The sequence below is a fragment of the Chelonoidis abingdonii genome, chromosome 6 (genome assembly GCF_003597395.2).
Source record: "Chelonoidis abingdonii isolate Lonesome George chromosome 6, CheloAbing_2.0, whole genome shotgun sequence".
In the NCBI taxonomy this organism is placed as follows: domain Eukaryota; kingdom Metazoa; phylum Chordata; order Testudines; family Testudinidae; genus Chelonoidis; species Chelonoidis abingdonii.
This window is the reverse complement of record NC_133774.1, coordinates 124048223-124065153: the sequence shown is the minus strand read 5'-3', so window position 1 is coordinate 124065153 and position 16931 is coordinate 124048223. Positions and strand designations below refer to the sequence as shown.

General features: G+C 43.0%; 1 protein-coding gene across 2 annotated transcripts in view; it reads right to left on the bottom strand.

Moving 5' to 3' along the window:
* Window positions 1-43: 43 nt before the first annotated feature.
* SNX30 (sorting nexin family member 30) overlaps window positions 44-16931 on the bottom strand; it is a 67461-nt gene continuing 50573 nt past the window's right edge. For both annotated transcript variants that reach the window (XM_032763584.2, XM_032763585.2), the window contains 2 exons: window positions 11975-12127; window positions 44-6334 (listed from right to left, as the gene is read on the bottom strand). In XM_032763584.2, coding sequence (XP_032619475.1) covers window positions 6275-6334; window positions 11975-12127 — 213 coding nt within the window. In that variant the 3' untranslated portion in view covers window positions 44-6274. The remainder of the gene's footprint in view (window positions 6335-11974; window positions 12128-16931) is intronic.

The window sequence follows — 16931 nt, the reverse complement described above, 5'->3', positions numbered from 1 at the left end:
TGCATCATACTGTAGGTGTCGTAAAGACTACACAATGAAACTATTAGGTAAAGAAGTCACCCTTTAATACATTTATTGGTCCATTCCTTTAAATTAATTGAGGTAAAGAAACTGTCTTTAAAAAAATGTACACACTAATAATTATCAAGCATTACAAAGAGTTTACCTCAAAGTGTTTTTATCAATACTAGTTCCATAGTAACAATGCACAGAGTGTGTTTATACAGAGCTAAATGAAAAGGAACAGAAACATGCCAGCACCTGAAATCAAAGACATTTTATATCCTGTGAGCTTAACAAGGAAAGCAAAAAAAAGTTACATTTGGTGGGACTGTAGGGGAAAAAACTCCAATCTGTACGTCATCCATTAGCTAAGTCATACACAAATCACAAGTCTTCACAGCTTTCATTTTGGTTTATCCTGGTATGGGAGGAGATATTAGGGTGATCAGAGTATGAAAAAAGTTTCTAGAAACTGATTTTACAAAAGTCAAAAATACAGTACACTGGGTGGGCACCTAGGCAGCAACATTTCCATTCATGGTGTCATGCGCGGAGCGACAAAAGGGATAAATTCCTAAAAATATGCTGACAGAAGTTAAATGTCACGGCAACATCGACTTGCCTCATGGCATAAACTTCCCTGAATGTTAAAGGGACCTTGGGTGCAGGCACATAGGAAGTAGAATTAAAGAACAAGGCTGTCCAATCTCCACCCACAAAAGAAAGAGATGAAATACTGTAGCTCATTCATGGTTGCATAACAAAACCAGCAACACCGAGTCGTATGCTGTGTGGGTGACTGGCTCAGATCCTGCAATCTGGGTAGGTAGAACCTTGTCCCCATGACAACTATTGACCTAAGTGTCTCACTGTACCACAGTGCAGGTTTAGGGCTTCAGCGATCCAGGTCCAGGAGGACACAAGCACCCTTGATTTTTATATTTTTTGGTGTTTAGTTTAAGCAAGAAGGTGTTTAGTTTATTCAAAAAGCTGTGATTTTGATAAGCACTGTCCGCCTTAACCCCAAACTAATACTGTTAATTGTGAATATTTCTATATAACAAATACCTCCTGCCAAAACTATCGTGTCCAGCAGGTATTTATCAATAATGGTCTATTATTCCTTCCAGCCAAAATTTAAAAAAAAAAAAGTGACAAAAATACATTTAAAATATCAATATTTATTTAAACCTTCATATATCCCCAAAAGACCAAAATATTCCGGAGGTGCCCAGTTTCACATCATCAGAAATGTATTTGGCAAATACTTTTTTTTTTTTTTTGCGCGCCGGAGAAAAATTAAAAAAGTGTTATTTCCCTTCTTGAATGACCTTCAGTTGTTTATAGTAAAAAAATCTGGTTAAAACCAAAAAGGAAGAAGACTGTCTCCCTATCTTGTAGTGTTTAAGGCGGAGGAACATCAAACAGCTTGTTAAATAAAACTCAGAATCTGGGCACACACACACACACACGGTCAAAAGCACCACCCATTGAAGACAAAGTTTCTGTTTAATAGTCTGCAGCCCATTTTCTTTTAATTTTGTATCATTTCTTGAGTTAAATGGGTAAACTGGATTAAGGCCCCAATCCTACAAACATACACAAATCGTCCCACTGAATTGAACTGAACCCTTCACACACAAGTATTTGCAGAACCAAGTCCTAAACAAGCATGTAAGTGTGGACAGGCTATGCAAAAAAAGACCACCACAGAGCTCCTTCCACAACACTGCCGGTTCTACCTCCATAGGGCCTTCCACTTATGCCAATGTGTAAGCAGTGGTTTAGTGATGCAGACAAAGGTTTGAGATGGAGGCCACCAAGTTGCACTTAGCACTCAAGCCATGTTTCCAGAGGTGAAAGGCCAATGCATTAACTCATTGATGGACAAACTGCACATTCACACAACCTAAACCCTTGCTGAGCTTCTCCTAGTTTTGTTTTTTCATTCCACCTCCTTTCCTCCTTCTATCACAACCATCACATTTTGTGATAACACCAAAATGATTGTGTCAAGGAACTTAAGTATAAACATACCACAATTTACCCTTTGGTAACAACCAGTAGTAAAAGAACGACCTGACTGCTTTATGACATGGAACAGACCTGGAAAGCTTTTGTTTTAAAATGCTTACTTGAGAAGGCCATAATTTTTTGTTTTCTTACGCCTCCAAGTTTATTGCATCAGTTAAATCCTGATGAGAGAATACACACACACACACACACACACACACCCCTACACCTTTTTAGATTATATATAAAAATCAGAGCTAAACAGTGCTTGCCTGGATTTGCTGGTGCCATTTCAAGAGAGTCACAACTTTCCAAACTGCCCATCTATCAGAACTGATGGAGAGACAGCAAGAAATTTCTCACGCCTTGGGTCAGCGTGCACCACAGGGCAGCTGTGGAGCAAGATTTGTTAAAAGGAAACGTAAGATGCTTTAAAGCTGTGGATGGGCCCAAACCACAGAAAGTTGATCTCTGGGGAGTACATATCCACTGTCTGGGTTGATCAGAGTTTGGCCCCATATTGGAGAGACTCAGTTTTTGAGCCAGATCAATCTGTGTATACAGAAAAAGGCCCATTGGGATATACTGAATGATGCTTAAACACCTATTGGGGGAGGAGGAAAGAGTGAAACAAAAGTTACTCTTTCAATGGATTTCTGCTCAGTATTTGTGAAGGGCTTGCTCTTCTACAGTCACACAAATTAGTGAGACTATTTACACATGGCCAAACTTGGACCCTAAGAGATAGCCACACATATACCATGAACTGCAAGAGAATTTTAAACCTGCATTTAAAAAGAGATAGAATCTGAAGCAGCATGAACAGGAACAAGTCACTTGTGACAACTGAATTCAGACCTGAAAACGCTTGTCATTTTGTAAGTGAGTTGTGCTGCTCTGTGCTACTAACAAGTGGCACAAAATCTCATGTTCAAACCATGAAACAATACAATACCTGGCTCGCCACCATTGTCATATGGTTTATATTGTGAGGGCTTATGAAGACAGACTCAGCAACAGGCTAGTTGCATCTAAGGGGGAACCACCACAGCGTAGCCTACTTGTCTGTCTGCAGTTACAGGTAAGAACTCCCCTTTTGCAACATGCTTCAAAAGCTTGCTTCCAATTTAAACCATGATTTATGTTCTTTAGCATGGCAGCAGGAGGTATCTGCTTCACACTAGAGCAACATCCAGTCTGCAACTGGATCTAGGGCCTGCACCCTCTGATCTGTGACCCAAACTTGCAGTCCATATCTCTCCCCTTTAAGGGGTTCCAGATACCTGTACTTACAGTGAACCCTTCCTAGCCAGTCATTTGGTTGGTTGTAGAGGAAGTGCCAGCTTTCTAATGGCTTAGCCACAAAAGGCATTTGCTTGACAACAAACAAGGCGAGAAGTCACTTCATTCACTCAATTAGTAATTTAAATATCAACTGGCTCCAGAGAATGTATAGCAGAACAACGTTAACATTAAGTGCAAGTATTAGGTAAAACATTAGGTGTATGTTGACTGGAGTCAAAGCCAGAAACCCCACCATCTTTGCAAAAGGTGAAATTGTTACCATACTTAAATGCCTTAAGTGAAACTCTAAAAGCTCCCCCTGCTACTCATGACAATCCTTACCTGATGCTACAGTGTCCTTTGCTAACAGTACCTTGTATAATATGTATTTTCTGACAAATGTACTTAAAGAACCAAGCCCCTGGAACTACAAGCTATGACTGGTCTTCAGTTTTCTAACTAAACCTGAAGGGCAAAAGGCATGAACATGGGAACTCAGAAGAAAAAACTAAACAGATTAAATTCACTCGCCTCTAAACAGAACCACTGCATTTTTCAAATGTTCTCTTGTGGAAAAGTACCTTTTTTCTTTAAATGCTCAGCAGAAATGCAGCTTAGTTCATCATTCTGTGAGAGAACAGTGCTAGAAAAAGCCATCATTTCTCAATCCCTAATCAGTCTTTCCTGTTCATTGGGGAAGTTGAAGATAAATTTACTTGACCCTAGGTTTATGCTGATGTTTCAGAGACAATTATGTTCAAAAACCTAACCAATTTGACAGGGTAGAAACTGTATTGGGAGGGGTTAAACAATTCTCTGGTTTCACCACGAAACCTTTTGTTTTCTATCATTTTCATATGCTAAATGATATGAATTAATGACAAAAAGCCCAGCAAATCAGAGCGAATCCTACCAATATGCCCCAGCAAGTCAGCTAGGCCTTAATTATCAAATCCTAGTACCAAACAATTGGAGAGAGGATGAATAGACAAAGATTTAAGGGAGGAAAAAAAAAATCAGTGATTGTTAGAGAATCATTTCTTACTGAAGTCTTCCCTCGCTCTAACACACAATATTGTTACTATGCTGCAATTTCAACCAGCCACGTGAGGCAAGGTACCTGATTTCACCCAGCAAACATATACTGAGAAGTTGGAACTGCAGGTTTAGAATCACAAAACTACATCAATGAAAATGGTAGTCAAGTAGAAAAACTGCCCTAAACGTGACAAATTTTATGCCCAGTGATTCCCCCATGTTAATAATTTAACAGCCCCAACTTTTATGTAATAGTTGTTTGAACAGCGATTATGCAAACCTGAAGAAACTTCAGGTAAACGTTGTAGCATTTATTTTAACTGGGGACAATCCACAAATTAAATGGAATTTACATGGTCTTTGTAAATAGGATACACGTAAGAAATGAGTTGTTTTTTTTTCTTTTTAATTAAACTTTGGATTCCTTGCCAGAATCGTGCCAGGGATTGACTGAGCATTCCAATAGCTTTGATAGAAAATGAGATATAAAAACAACAAAAAGTTGTTTGCTGACCCTAGAATCCTAAATATTACACTCCTGTTTGCCAAAATAAACAAACCCTGGAGTTCCTATCAGAGGAAACAAGCTGGTCAAGCAGCAAACGAAGACTTAACAGATTCAAAGTATCTGTAACCAGTCTTGGCAGTGCTCCTTCCTTTAGCAGGTACTAAAGCCGCTAGGAACGAGACTGGATAAGGAAAGGAAAAGATTCTGCAGACTAAGGTTGACAAAACCGGGTAGGAAAAAAGGTTCATACCTAAAAAGGGCAACTCTTAAGAAGACTTTTCAATGAGGATCAGAGACAAGCATGACCACTAAACGTACATAATGGGGAAAAAGATATTTCCTCTATTACCTGCCATTGACATGTTTACGGCAAGTTTCACACATGCATAATGATACCTGGTGTCAGCAAGCTCTTGACTCTTTAGGGGGTTTGGCTGCTGTGAAAGAAAAGTGGCAGAAAGCAAGAACCCGTCCTTACTACCATGGGCATGTTTTAAATGACTAAGGCCAGAGGGGTTCCGATCTAGCTTATATTGCTCTGAAAACAAGTGAAAGCATGGATCAAAGAATCCTATCACAGAACTCTCTGCGCTCACTTTGGGGATAAAATGTTAACAGACTAGTGTTTGTTCTCATGACAACTTATAAGGCCACATCATAAACTCACCCCCACCCCACACACACGCCAGTCCTTTTATCCCCAAATCTCACATGTGCTGCAGCCAACTTACATTACTTCATATCACCAAAGGTAAACAAATGAGTATGAAAAGAGTGCATGCCATGCTCTTGAATCACAGTTCAGGTTTGCATCACGAGCTTTCTGCAGAAGTGTCAGTATGTTGTAATCTAGGACCAGCCCAAACTCCCACACAAAGATTCAGCTCCAAAACTGCTTAATCCAGAGAGTTTACGAATTGTAAGTGTCCACTTCTGGCAATTCCCTCTCCATCAAGAAAAAAAACCACACAGAAAAAAACAAGAGTGGGTTGGTGGGCACTGTTTCATGGGAATCAACCCTTATTTAGCAAACAAAGAGGATGGTAATAAAGATGTCATACTGGCACCTTGCAGTTTAGAGTTTTATTTTCATCATCTTTTTAGTATTCCACTCAGTTCCTTCTAGAATAAAGAGGTAACGTTTTCTTTATCAAGAAGCAACTTGATCCCTGTGTATTTCCATTACAAGCCCACGATCACTCCAGAGGCTGGAGAAGGAACCATTACGGTAACTCAAAAGATGAAACATACCGATTTAACACAAAAAGAGGAAGGAGTTCAAATGCTTTTCAATGGGTCTGTACCAGACTGGGCATAGCTGGAATTTCTCAGGTAACTCTCAACAAAAGTAGTGCATCACACAGCTCCAGTAGGTTGTTTAGTGGTACTGTGCACTTGTGTAGAGAAGTCTGTGGGCTACGGAGCTTCTTATTTGGTCTCTGGTTTGTCTTGTAATAGTGGTATAATTGACTCCCACGCCGTAAGGCACTGCAAAAAAGCAAACAATAGGACTACATTACATATTCCAGCCTCCTCATTCTTGTCCCACCACCCAGGCATCCAAGTTAAGAGGCCTCACAAACTGTGGTCCTGTTCGCCATCAGTTTAGTTGCGCAAAAGACAGGAAGTTAAGAAATAGTTTTCTAAATTCCCAGATAAAAGAAGTTGCTAGGCTGGACATTAAGAACTTTAGTCATCAAAAATGCCAAATGATTAGAAACTTCAGAAATTCCGAAGTTAAACTGAAAGGACGTCAGACAATATTTAGAAAGCATGAACAGGCACAGCTACAGGCTCCTTGTGGCAAGGAAAGGCTCCCTAGTGGCTTGCAAGATGTTATTTTGAGGGCAAAGATGGTTTATAACAGCTGTAAGCCACCTACAGCTGTCTAAGCAGAGAGAGAGAGAGAGACAGACACTGGATTTATGCCCTAGAGAGGAGGCTGGGCAGAGTGTTAAAGACATAACAGAGAAACTGCTCCTACTTCCCTTCTGGCATCTATAGCGGTTCAGTGTTCAAACAAGTCTTTGCCTAGCAGAACAAACAGAGTATCTAGTTAGGATCCAGAGACACCTCTGGATAGGAATCCAACTATCTGGGGTTTCTTATGCAAATAAAATCGTCATCCAGGGCAACATCTTTCATGCAGATCTAATAGGCTTGGGCCCAGCCTTTTAAAGATTTTGGCATTTCTTTAACATTGCAACATCCAACAGATTTAGGAACCTAAGTCTCAATTTCAAGAGGGATTTAGGCACTTAGGAGCCTTAATCCTATTAACATTTGAGATGAGACTTGGGCATTGCAACACACAGTGCTGCGAGGCCGAAATACCTCTAAAAAAATTTGGACCTCACTCCACTGGCTATTAGGGGCCAGAATTTCAAGAGAGCTCCACTCCCATCTAGGGATCTCAGTAAGAGCCAAGGTTTTTTAGGGTGCTCAGATCCCAGTAGCTCCCAATGTGATGCCAGATTTTCAAGGTGAATCCCCAACAAGGTGAACTCTTTGGGGGTAGGGAAAAGGAAATTTAACTCTTGATGTCTGGTAAAGTTTTCAAGCCCCATGTGAGAGAGAATCTGTCTAATGAGTTAGGTACAACCCTGAGATGCAAAAGAGAAGAAAGCCAGAGAAGAGCTAGAGAATACTTTGGAGGGAATTAGACACACTGCATAGAAAAAAGAGAGCGAGAGAGAGCACGAGAACAATCAGAGCGAAGCCAGTAAGGGGAAGGTGGTGTAACAAAGCACATCCTACTCCCAACACTCGCTCCTGCTTTGAGCCATGGTGCAACACCTGATGCTGATTCCAGGCTTCTGACTAACCTGACCACCCCCAATCCCTACAGAACAGGGGGCAGCAACACAGGTACTTTTCATTCTAGGTTTATTTTTATGGTTACTTAGACCCAAATACTCATTCAGGCACACCTGTCAGCAACTCCCACTTTCAGTAGCACACCTTGCCCAGAACACGGCATTCGAGTAGGGCCTAGTTAAATAGTGCTGGACAATAGAATCATTTTCCTTTAAAGCAAACCTAGGAAATGCTACTAAAAAACTTCCTTCAGGCTCTGGGGCTCAGCTTTCGAATCAAGAAGTGCCAAAACTAACTTTGCCCTCCTCATGCATCTAGATTACAATGGCATTTAAACAAACATTTAGATACTACAGGCTATTCTCATACTTTTTTTGTGCTCTCATAAGGCACAACTGCTAAGATGGGCAGTGAATGAAGTAAAGAACGATGGATATTGTAAGAGCTCGTATGTGCTACAGTAACACAAATAATAAATAGTGAAGAACCATAGAAATGCAGGTCTGAAAGCGACCTCGAGTGGTCATCTAGTCCAGGCCTCTGTGATGAGACAGGACCCAGTATACCTAGACCATCCCTGACAGGTGTTGGTCTAACTTGTTCTTTAAAGCCTCTGAACACAGGAATTCCACAACCCGTTCAACTATCTTTAGGGTAAGAAAGTGTTTTTTCTGATATCTAATCCAAATCTCCCTTGCTGCAGATTAAACCGTTTACTTCTTGTCCTACCTTTAAGTGGACATGGAGAACAAGCGATCACCATCCTCTTTATAACAGCACTTCACATATTTGAAGGTGTGTGTCCTCTCTCTGTCCTATCTCATGCCAGTTTTCTTTAAAACCTTTCCTCAGAAATGAAGTTTTCTAAACTTTATAATTTTTGGTGCTGTCCTCTGAATTCTTTCCTGTTGGTCATATCTTTCTTATAGCGTGGCACCCAGAACCAGATACAATATTCCAGCTTAGGCCTCAACAGTGCCAAGAAGAGCAGGACAGTTATCGCCCATGTCTTACATATGACGTGCCTGTTAATATGCACCAGAATGATAGTCGCCTGTTTTAAAACTGTATCATATTCAATTTGTGATACATTACAACACCCAGATTCATTTCAGCAGCCTACCCAGTTATCTCCCATTTTGTGTTTGTGCATTTGATTTTTCCTTCCTAAGCAAAGTAGTTTGTTGTCTTTACTGACTTTCATCTTGATTACAGACGAAGGCCTGGTCTACACTATGCATTTAAACCGATTTTAGCAGTGTTAAACCGATTTAACACTGTACCTGTCCACACTACGAGGCCCTTTATATCGATATAAAGGGCTCTTTAAACCGGTTTCTGTACTCCTCCGATGAGAGGAGTAGCGCTGAAATCAATATTACCATATCGGATTAGGGTTAGTGTGCGCACAAATCGACCGGTATTGGCTCGGCCAGTATCCCACAGTGCACCATTGTGACTGCTCTGGACAGCAATTCCAAAATGGATGCATTGGCCAAGTAAACAGGGAAAGCCCGTGAACTTTTGAATTTCATTTCCTGTTTGCCAGCGTGGAGCTCTGATCAGCACGGGTGGCCATGCAGTCCCAAATCCAAAAGAGCTCCAGCATGGGCCTACAGGAGATACTGGATCTGATCGCTGTATGGGGAGACAAATCTGTTCTATCAGAGCTCCGTTACAGAAGACGAAATGCCAAAGCTTGAAAAAGTCTCCAGGCTATGATACAGAGTCCACAGCACAGTGCTGTGTGACAAGCGTAACGGAAAGCCAAAGAATCAAATGGACGCTCATGGAGGAAGGAGGGGGTACTGAGGCTCCAGCTATCCCACAGTCCCCGAAAAGCATTTGCATTCTTGGCTGAGCGCCCAATGCCTGTAGGGTCAACACCTTGTCCAGGTGTTTCAGGGTATATGTCATCAATTTATCCCCCCCTCCTCCACCGTGAAAAGAAAAGGGAAAAAAAATCATTTCTTGACTTTTATGTGTCACCCTATGTCTACTGCATGCTGCTGGTAGACGCGATGCTGCGCAGTGAAGAGGCAGTATCTATCCCCTCCCCGTGGCAGATGGTACAATATGACTGCTATCCATCGTCTTCATCAGCCCGTGAGTGCTCCTGGCTGGCCTTAGTGAGGCTGGGGCCGGGGGCACCTGGGTAAAAATAGGAATGACTCCAGATCATTCCAGTAGATGGGACAGAATGGCTGGTAACCATCCTCATCATAGGCAACTGGGGGCTGAGCTCCATCAGCCCCCTCCCTTTCATGTGTAAAGAAAAGTTCGTCCTCCGGACTATCATAGCAGCAGGATGCTGGCTCCTCTCCCTGCTACCATTTAATGTCCTGCCTGGACTATCATAGGTGCTGGAGGCTACCTCCCCCTCATTTTATCTCACTAACAAGTCAGTGTTTCTTATTCTGGCATTCTTTATTACTTCATCACACAAATAGGGGGGGACACTGCCACGGTAGCCCAGAAAGGTTGGGGAGAAGGGAATCAATGGGTGGGGTTGTTGCAGGGGCACCCCTAGTGAATGGCATGCAGCTCATCATTTCTGTGGGATCTGACACGGAGCGGCTGTGCTCTCTGGTACACTGGTTCTCTAGTACACTTGCCCATATTCTTAGGCAGGACTGACTATTTTTAGGTACAACATAAAGGAGGGAATGACCTGGGAGGTCATTCCCATTTTTGTCTTTGTGCCCCCGGCCGACCTCAGCTAAGGCCAGCCAGGAGCACCCATGACAGCAGCAGATGGTACAGAATGACTGGTAACCGTCTCCGCTACCTTGCAATGGCAAATGAATGCTGCTGTGTAGCACTGCATCACCGCCTCTGTCAGCGGCATCCAGTACACATACGGTGACAGTGACAAAAGGCAAAACAGGTTCCATGGTTTCCATGCTATGGCATCTGCCAGGGCAATCCAGGGAAAAAGGACGCGAAATGATTGTCTGCCGTTGCTTTCACGGAGGAAGGAATGGGTGATGACATTTACCCAGAATCACCCGCGACATTGTTTTTGCGCCATCATGCATTGGGATCTCAACCCAGAATTCCAATGGGCGGGGGAGACTGCGGGAACTATGGGATAGCTAGCCACAGTGCAACGCTCCAGAAATTGACGCTAGCCTTGGTACATGGACGCACACCGCCGAATTAATGTGCTTAGTGTGGCCACGGGCACTCAACTTTATACAATCTGTTTTACAAAACCCGTTTATGTAAAAATAGGACTAATCCCGTAGTGTAGACATACCCTAAGTCTCCAATTTATCAACATCTCTTTGAATTCTAATCCTGTCCTCACGTGCTTGCAATATCTTCGAGTTTAGTGAAAGCCACAAATTTTAAATGTACTCTTCACTCCATTATCCAAGTCACTGATTAAAGTGTTGACTAGTCCCGGACTCAGGACAGACTGTGCTAGATACATCATTCCAGTTTAACAGTGACTATTGGTAACTACTCGAGTGTGATTTTTCAAAAAGCTGTGCACCCACATTCACCTTATAGTAATCTCATAATATGGAGGATGAATCAATGACATTATATAACAAGAGACCATCTACTGTGGCAAATTATGCTACACATGCAGCATAGGCTGCAGAGAAAAAGAATATTGGATTTCAGAAACAGTACATCAAGTAGCCAGAAGTTAATCATGATGCACAAGGGTAAAATTAAGATTGTTATTCCCCAACCTCCATTTCCTTAACATATAAGGAATTCTCCCATAGGACCATGTAGCATATTTGGCTCTTGCTCCAGTGACTCAGTGAAAGTCGGAAGCAGGAGGGGGGACAGACTCCTTCCTTACTCTAATAAGCTTAACAGTAAGTATATGTAGGACCAAGTTAACCTGGCGGCAGGGGCAGCACCTGGTACGCATGCTCCTGCTTGTCATCAGACAAGTCTAGCAGCATCAGGTTCAGACAAAAAGGGGGCAAAACATAAGGGATGGTGAAAAAAATCTCCATCAGGTAGAAAACGTCAATTACTGGATTAACTCCTTCCCTTGTGTAACTCCACTGCCCCATTACATTTAGCCACTGTCTAATGATTTACAGCTCAAGCCATAATGAAGTGGTAATACTGGAAACTTTCTGTTGAAGCCACAGGCTGATCAAAAGCCTTTACTGATTCGGCAGCTAACCTAAAAACCTTAAACACCTGGTGTGAAGTCCTCACACTGAGCGCTAGTTCTTTACTGCAATGCAGGGTTTGCAATTTTGGAAAGCCACCAGACTGTAAGTCACTCAAAGTGATTTGTATGAGACCATCCACTGCGGCTGCTGCTCAGGGCAATACCTTCTCGTAGTATTGGATGTTTTTATCGGCCATTCCCATAAGCAGCTGCCTAAAATCTTGGCGCTTGTTGTTCTGCCATCTCTCCATGTCGGCTTTCAGGTCAGCATTGAAGCATTCTACTCGGTCCTGACATTTTTCAACATCTGCTGGCACCTGAAGCAAGAAGCAGATTTTTCAGCAAGATAATGACTATTTGGAATAATGGTCCCCTTCCCACCCAATCATGTGTGTCCCTTCATTTAATAAATTTGAATTATCCAGACCATGTTAAATAGGTAAAAAATTATGAATAAAAATATATTAGTGTCACTTCATCCTTCCACTTCCTTACCTTCTCTCTCTCACACACACACGACATTTTTAGTTACTGAAAGGAGCAGAAGAAAAAAGCAACAAGTAGAGCCAAATCCTCACTTGCACCCAAATTTACTCCATCCAGAGTAGTTTGGGAAACCGTAGGTTGCTTTGCATGTCTCCACACTCCCTAAGCTTTAGTTGCTGCCAGGCACAAAGCTAGGCCAAGGGAAGCTTAGTCAAGCTACAGTGAATGGAAAGATGGTCTTGTGCTTTAAGCCCTAGAGACTAGAACTCTGGACATCTGGGTTCAATTTCTGGCTCTGCCACAGACTGACTGTGGCCTCGGGCAAGACTGTCCCTCAGCTCTCCATCTGGGCAATGGTGACAGTGCTTCCTTTCCTCTACCTTCTCTCGAGTGTCTGACCGTACGATCTTTGGGGCAGGAACTTTGTCTGTTCCGCACCTAGCACAAAGGACAGAGGGCAGAGATGGGGCCCCTGCAAGCACCTGCGTACACAGCATCAATAGACAGCAAGTTCTAGGGGAATTTGACACAAGTAAAATAAACAGCACTTAAGCCTCATGAGAAAAATTCCTTGAAAAGAGATCAACCTTATTTCTCAGCAATGTTAGTTCTTTATATAGGGTAAGCCACCCCCTTGATTTTCCATGTCTGATACCTCCATACAAAATCTGAAGATCTCTCTCAAAAAAGGATTGTCTGTTTAAATATTCCTTTTAATACCTTGAGGCTACACATACTAATGTAGCTCCAGATGAGCAGTCCAGATGTACGGTATTCCTGCCTATATCCATAAGCAGCAACTAAGAATTCTGGGTACACACATACTATCTGCTTAGTGACCAGTGGATTAAGAGGTACAGTTACAAGTAGGCTGCTCTGTAGCACATCCAATGTGCAGTTACGAAGGCAGAAGTTGAGGGCCAGACAAGGCACAAGTCTGGAACAAACTGTACATATACAAGAGACCGAGGGCAGGCCTACACTACAGAATTATTTTGATATACCTACATCTCAGGCATGTGAAAAATCTACACTGGCGCTTAGGTTGGTATAACTAGGTCGCTCCAGGGCGTAGACAGAGCTGGGTCGACGGGAGAAGCTCTCCTGCTGACATAGCTACTGCCTCTTGCGGATCTGGATTAACAACCCCGATGGGAGTGCGTCTTCATTAAAGTGCTGCAGCTGTGCCAATGCGCATTTTAAGTGAAGACCTTAACATTCCAGGTTCCACTATCTGCATTAAAGGTCCACTGATCCCAGGAACAGCACTAAAAAAACAAGCATAAATTACATTGGAAATTCTTTGCATCACGGATTGCAGTGACTTGGGTGCACACCACTCCCAACAAATCTGGCTCTGCATGCAGAAATGAAGAGGGCAGATAGCCAGAAAAGCCAGCTACAGCAGTAGGCACATTAGAAACACCTAGGGCAGCTAGATAGAAAATATCTCCTAAGTTGCTAATCACTTCAACAACTGGCAGAACAAGGGCCAAAAGGCCCAATTTTCAGAGGAGATGGAAACTCTGAATGAAGTCAAATGAAGATGTGGGTGCTCAGCTCCTCTGAAGAGCAGCCTCTCATCAACCTGATCACTAGGCAACTAGCCAACTAATAAAGGGACAAAGGCTAGAGTTCTCAAAGTACTCATTGCTGGCTAGGCCAACTCTGTTCTCTGCAGGCAATGGGAATCTTACCATTAACTTCAGTGAGAGCCATTAACCAAACACTGGGCACTTCTGCAGAGCCCACCTGAAGGTGTGTAGTATAAGCCATGACCATTCCAGAGTACAATATTCAGGACACCAAAACAGAAATACTGTCCCAACAACAAGGTTCATTTTGGTCCCTACAGGAAGATACACTTCTATCTTAGGAGGTTCACATCTGTCAGCTTCCTCTAAACTGGTAACTGCCAGGAGTTTGATACTCGAGGGAGAACCATGCCCCTTCTGAACAGGAGACAGAGCTGCAAGGAAAGGGAAACTTAATTCTGCACCAACTCAGCTGAATTCCAATGGCTCAGTTTTACTGTTGAACTATGTCTACCATTTATGGATCAATATAAAAGCCACTTAGTAATCATGATTTTTTAGGATTTTAGTATCAAGCAACACTTTAAAATCTACTACCAATGGTCTTGTCTACATACTGACTTGTACTGATTTGACTACATTCATTTGTAAAAGGTAGGTTTATAAGCCAGGGCAAGCTCCCATGTAGAGACGGTCCAGCAAATAATTTCTGCAACCAGCTCCTGCTCCAAGTTGGAATTCTTTGTACACGTTTAAATATTTGATCAAGAAAATGAGTTTTATCAGTATGCAATGTCTAACCCACCCTACAATCAAGTAGTGCTGTATTTTGATAAGCACAGGGCAAGAAAGCACAGTATCTACATCTGCCCTGTAAGTGTTTATTTTCTAGCCCTCACTTACGTTCTAAGTAGCAAAGGAGACATTGCATTTTCTGTTACTTCAAAATGTTTGTCACCTGTTTGAACCCCTCTGGAAGATTACAAGGAATGCTTTCCTTATCGGAATTCACTGAGCCTAGGAACGCTAGTTATTGTGAGGTCGCGGAGGTAGAATGCTTGCCTGCTGACAGAGCTAAGATTAGAACTCCACTGAGTTCCTGTTTCCCAATCTTGTGCTTAGACCACATCTGACAGTGACATCCCCCTCTGGCCAAGGGCAGATCACAGCCCATTTCAGCTTCCCCTCTGGGGAAAAGAGGTGGGGCAGAGGGGGAGCATACTTTGCTTCTCAAACACTGAAGACTTGTGTACACCAGGCAGCTTTTAGCTTGGCTGCCGGTGGGTGCTTAACATCCACTAATTTTTCCCTCGGGGTGTTCCAGCCCCTGAGCACCCATGGAGTTGGCGCCTACGCTTTTGCCAACAAGATACTTCCAGCCCCGCGAGCGGCGTTAGCTTTTTCCTGCCGACAATGCCGCATTCACACTGCCACTTGCAGCAGCAACATTTAAGTATTCATGAAAGACAAAAAAAGTTTTGTTACACAACTTCGCAGCACAGACATAGCCTGAGTAATGCTCACAAGCCCCCTGAGATTTAGCTCTTTCAACACGGTTCAGGAGCACTTTTACAAGTCCCTATAACTGGTTCTCAGCCTTTTCCATATCCCAAGGCAGCCCTGCCCATTTAGCAATATCAGCAAGGTAGGACAGCTGCAAGCCCATTACACTTGTTTGTACCCCTTTTGTTGAGAATCCACATCATATTCAGTCCCTCCCTGGAGAGAAGCATTCAGAGCAAGCCAGTGCTGGTCAGTGAAATATTCTGCAAGAGCAGAGATACGTCAGCAAGGAGATCTCATGTGTTCTGAGCTCAGGCATGGGATTCAGAACTTTGCTACATGAAAGCCACACTTGAACTTGGAAGAGGAACTGTTGGTGCAGAGACTGTCTATTTCTATTTGATTGGCAGATCCCAACAGAACATTTAAGACAGGGCACAATCAGTGTATCCCCAGTTACATGTGGCTTGTCAGATTTCACTGTTCACAGCAATAGCAAGTCTGACTCTTGGAGGACTTCCATGATTATAGTGTTGCCATTTAGTAAAACAGGCTTCTGATTTTGTGAACCCACATGTTTTTGGGGGAATTCAGTGGATTTCTTTTGTAACAATAATCCTTGCTTCAGTGCTTCTCTCTTTTAGTGGCCATATACAAACCCCAGAATTCTCTGCCAGCTACTGAGAACGCCTTGGAGCTATCACAATAACTAACAAGCATTTTGATGCGTGCGTGGGTCTGAGCCCACCAGAGGGACAGATACAAAGGGGGAAGAAGAGTGGAAGATACAAGCCTGCCACCTCGCTCCCTGAACAGTGCAAGGAGCATACTGTGAAACACGATTAACATCCCTGAAAGAAGGGCAAGATGCAGCTGTAGGCAGACCCAAGACAGAGACGACACAACATTGACCAAATTTCAAGGCATACTAGGAAAAAAGTCGAACTCCATTGCCACTGAATGGACATCGCTGTGACGGAGGTTGGTGTGACAATTAACGCCTCTGAGAGCTTTTATTTCAGGCTGCCCATAGATTCAGGCAGGGATCTCGGAAACCATAAGGGCTGTACACACATATTTTTCCCCTAAATGAAAAGGAGAAATAGGGAGAGTTGTCAAAACTCCACTGAAACACCTGTTGATGAGCCTACCACCAGCCCCTTCCTCTAGGGGGTCTTGCAACCCAGAGGTTCAGAATCCCTGTCCCATAACAAATCCCTGGTGGCAAGGACACACCGAAGGTCACCAGCTAAGCCATGCGTGCTCTACATCAGGGATCATAGCCATAACCTCTGTGGGCTGACCGAAAAGCTGTTCTCCATTAACTGTAGGTTGGTAGATATTATGGATGGGGATGAGATAAATGGACCAGTGTATAATTTTTCCAGGTACATCTGGCCCCACTGAAGTCAACTTCTGTTTATTTCAGCAGGACCCTTGGTTTTCCAGAGTTACCAAACACCTGCAGCTCCTGTTGAAGTCAATGGGAGCTGAGGTGGTTAGCCTGGAAGACAGACTCCATCTCGTGAAGACCAGGCAAGAAGGGTGAGTGTCCAGTAGAGGACAGTAACTTGAATATACAGCCAGGGCAGGCAAA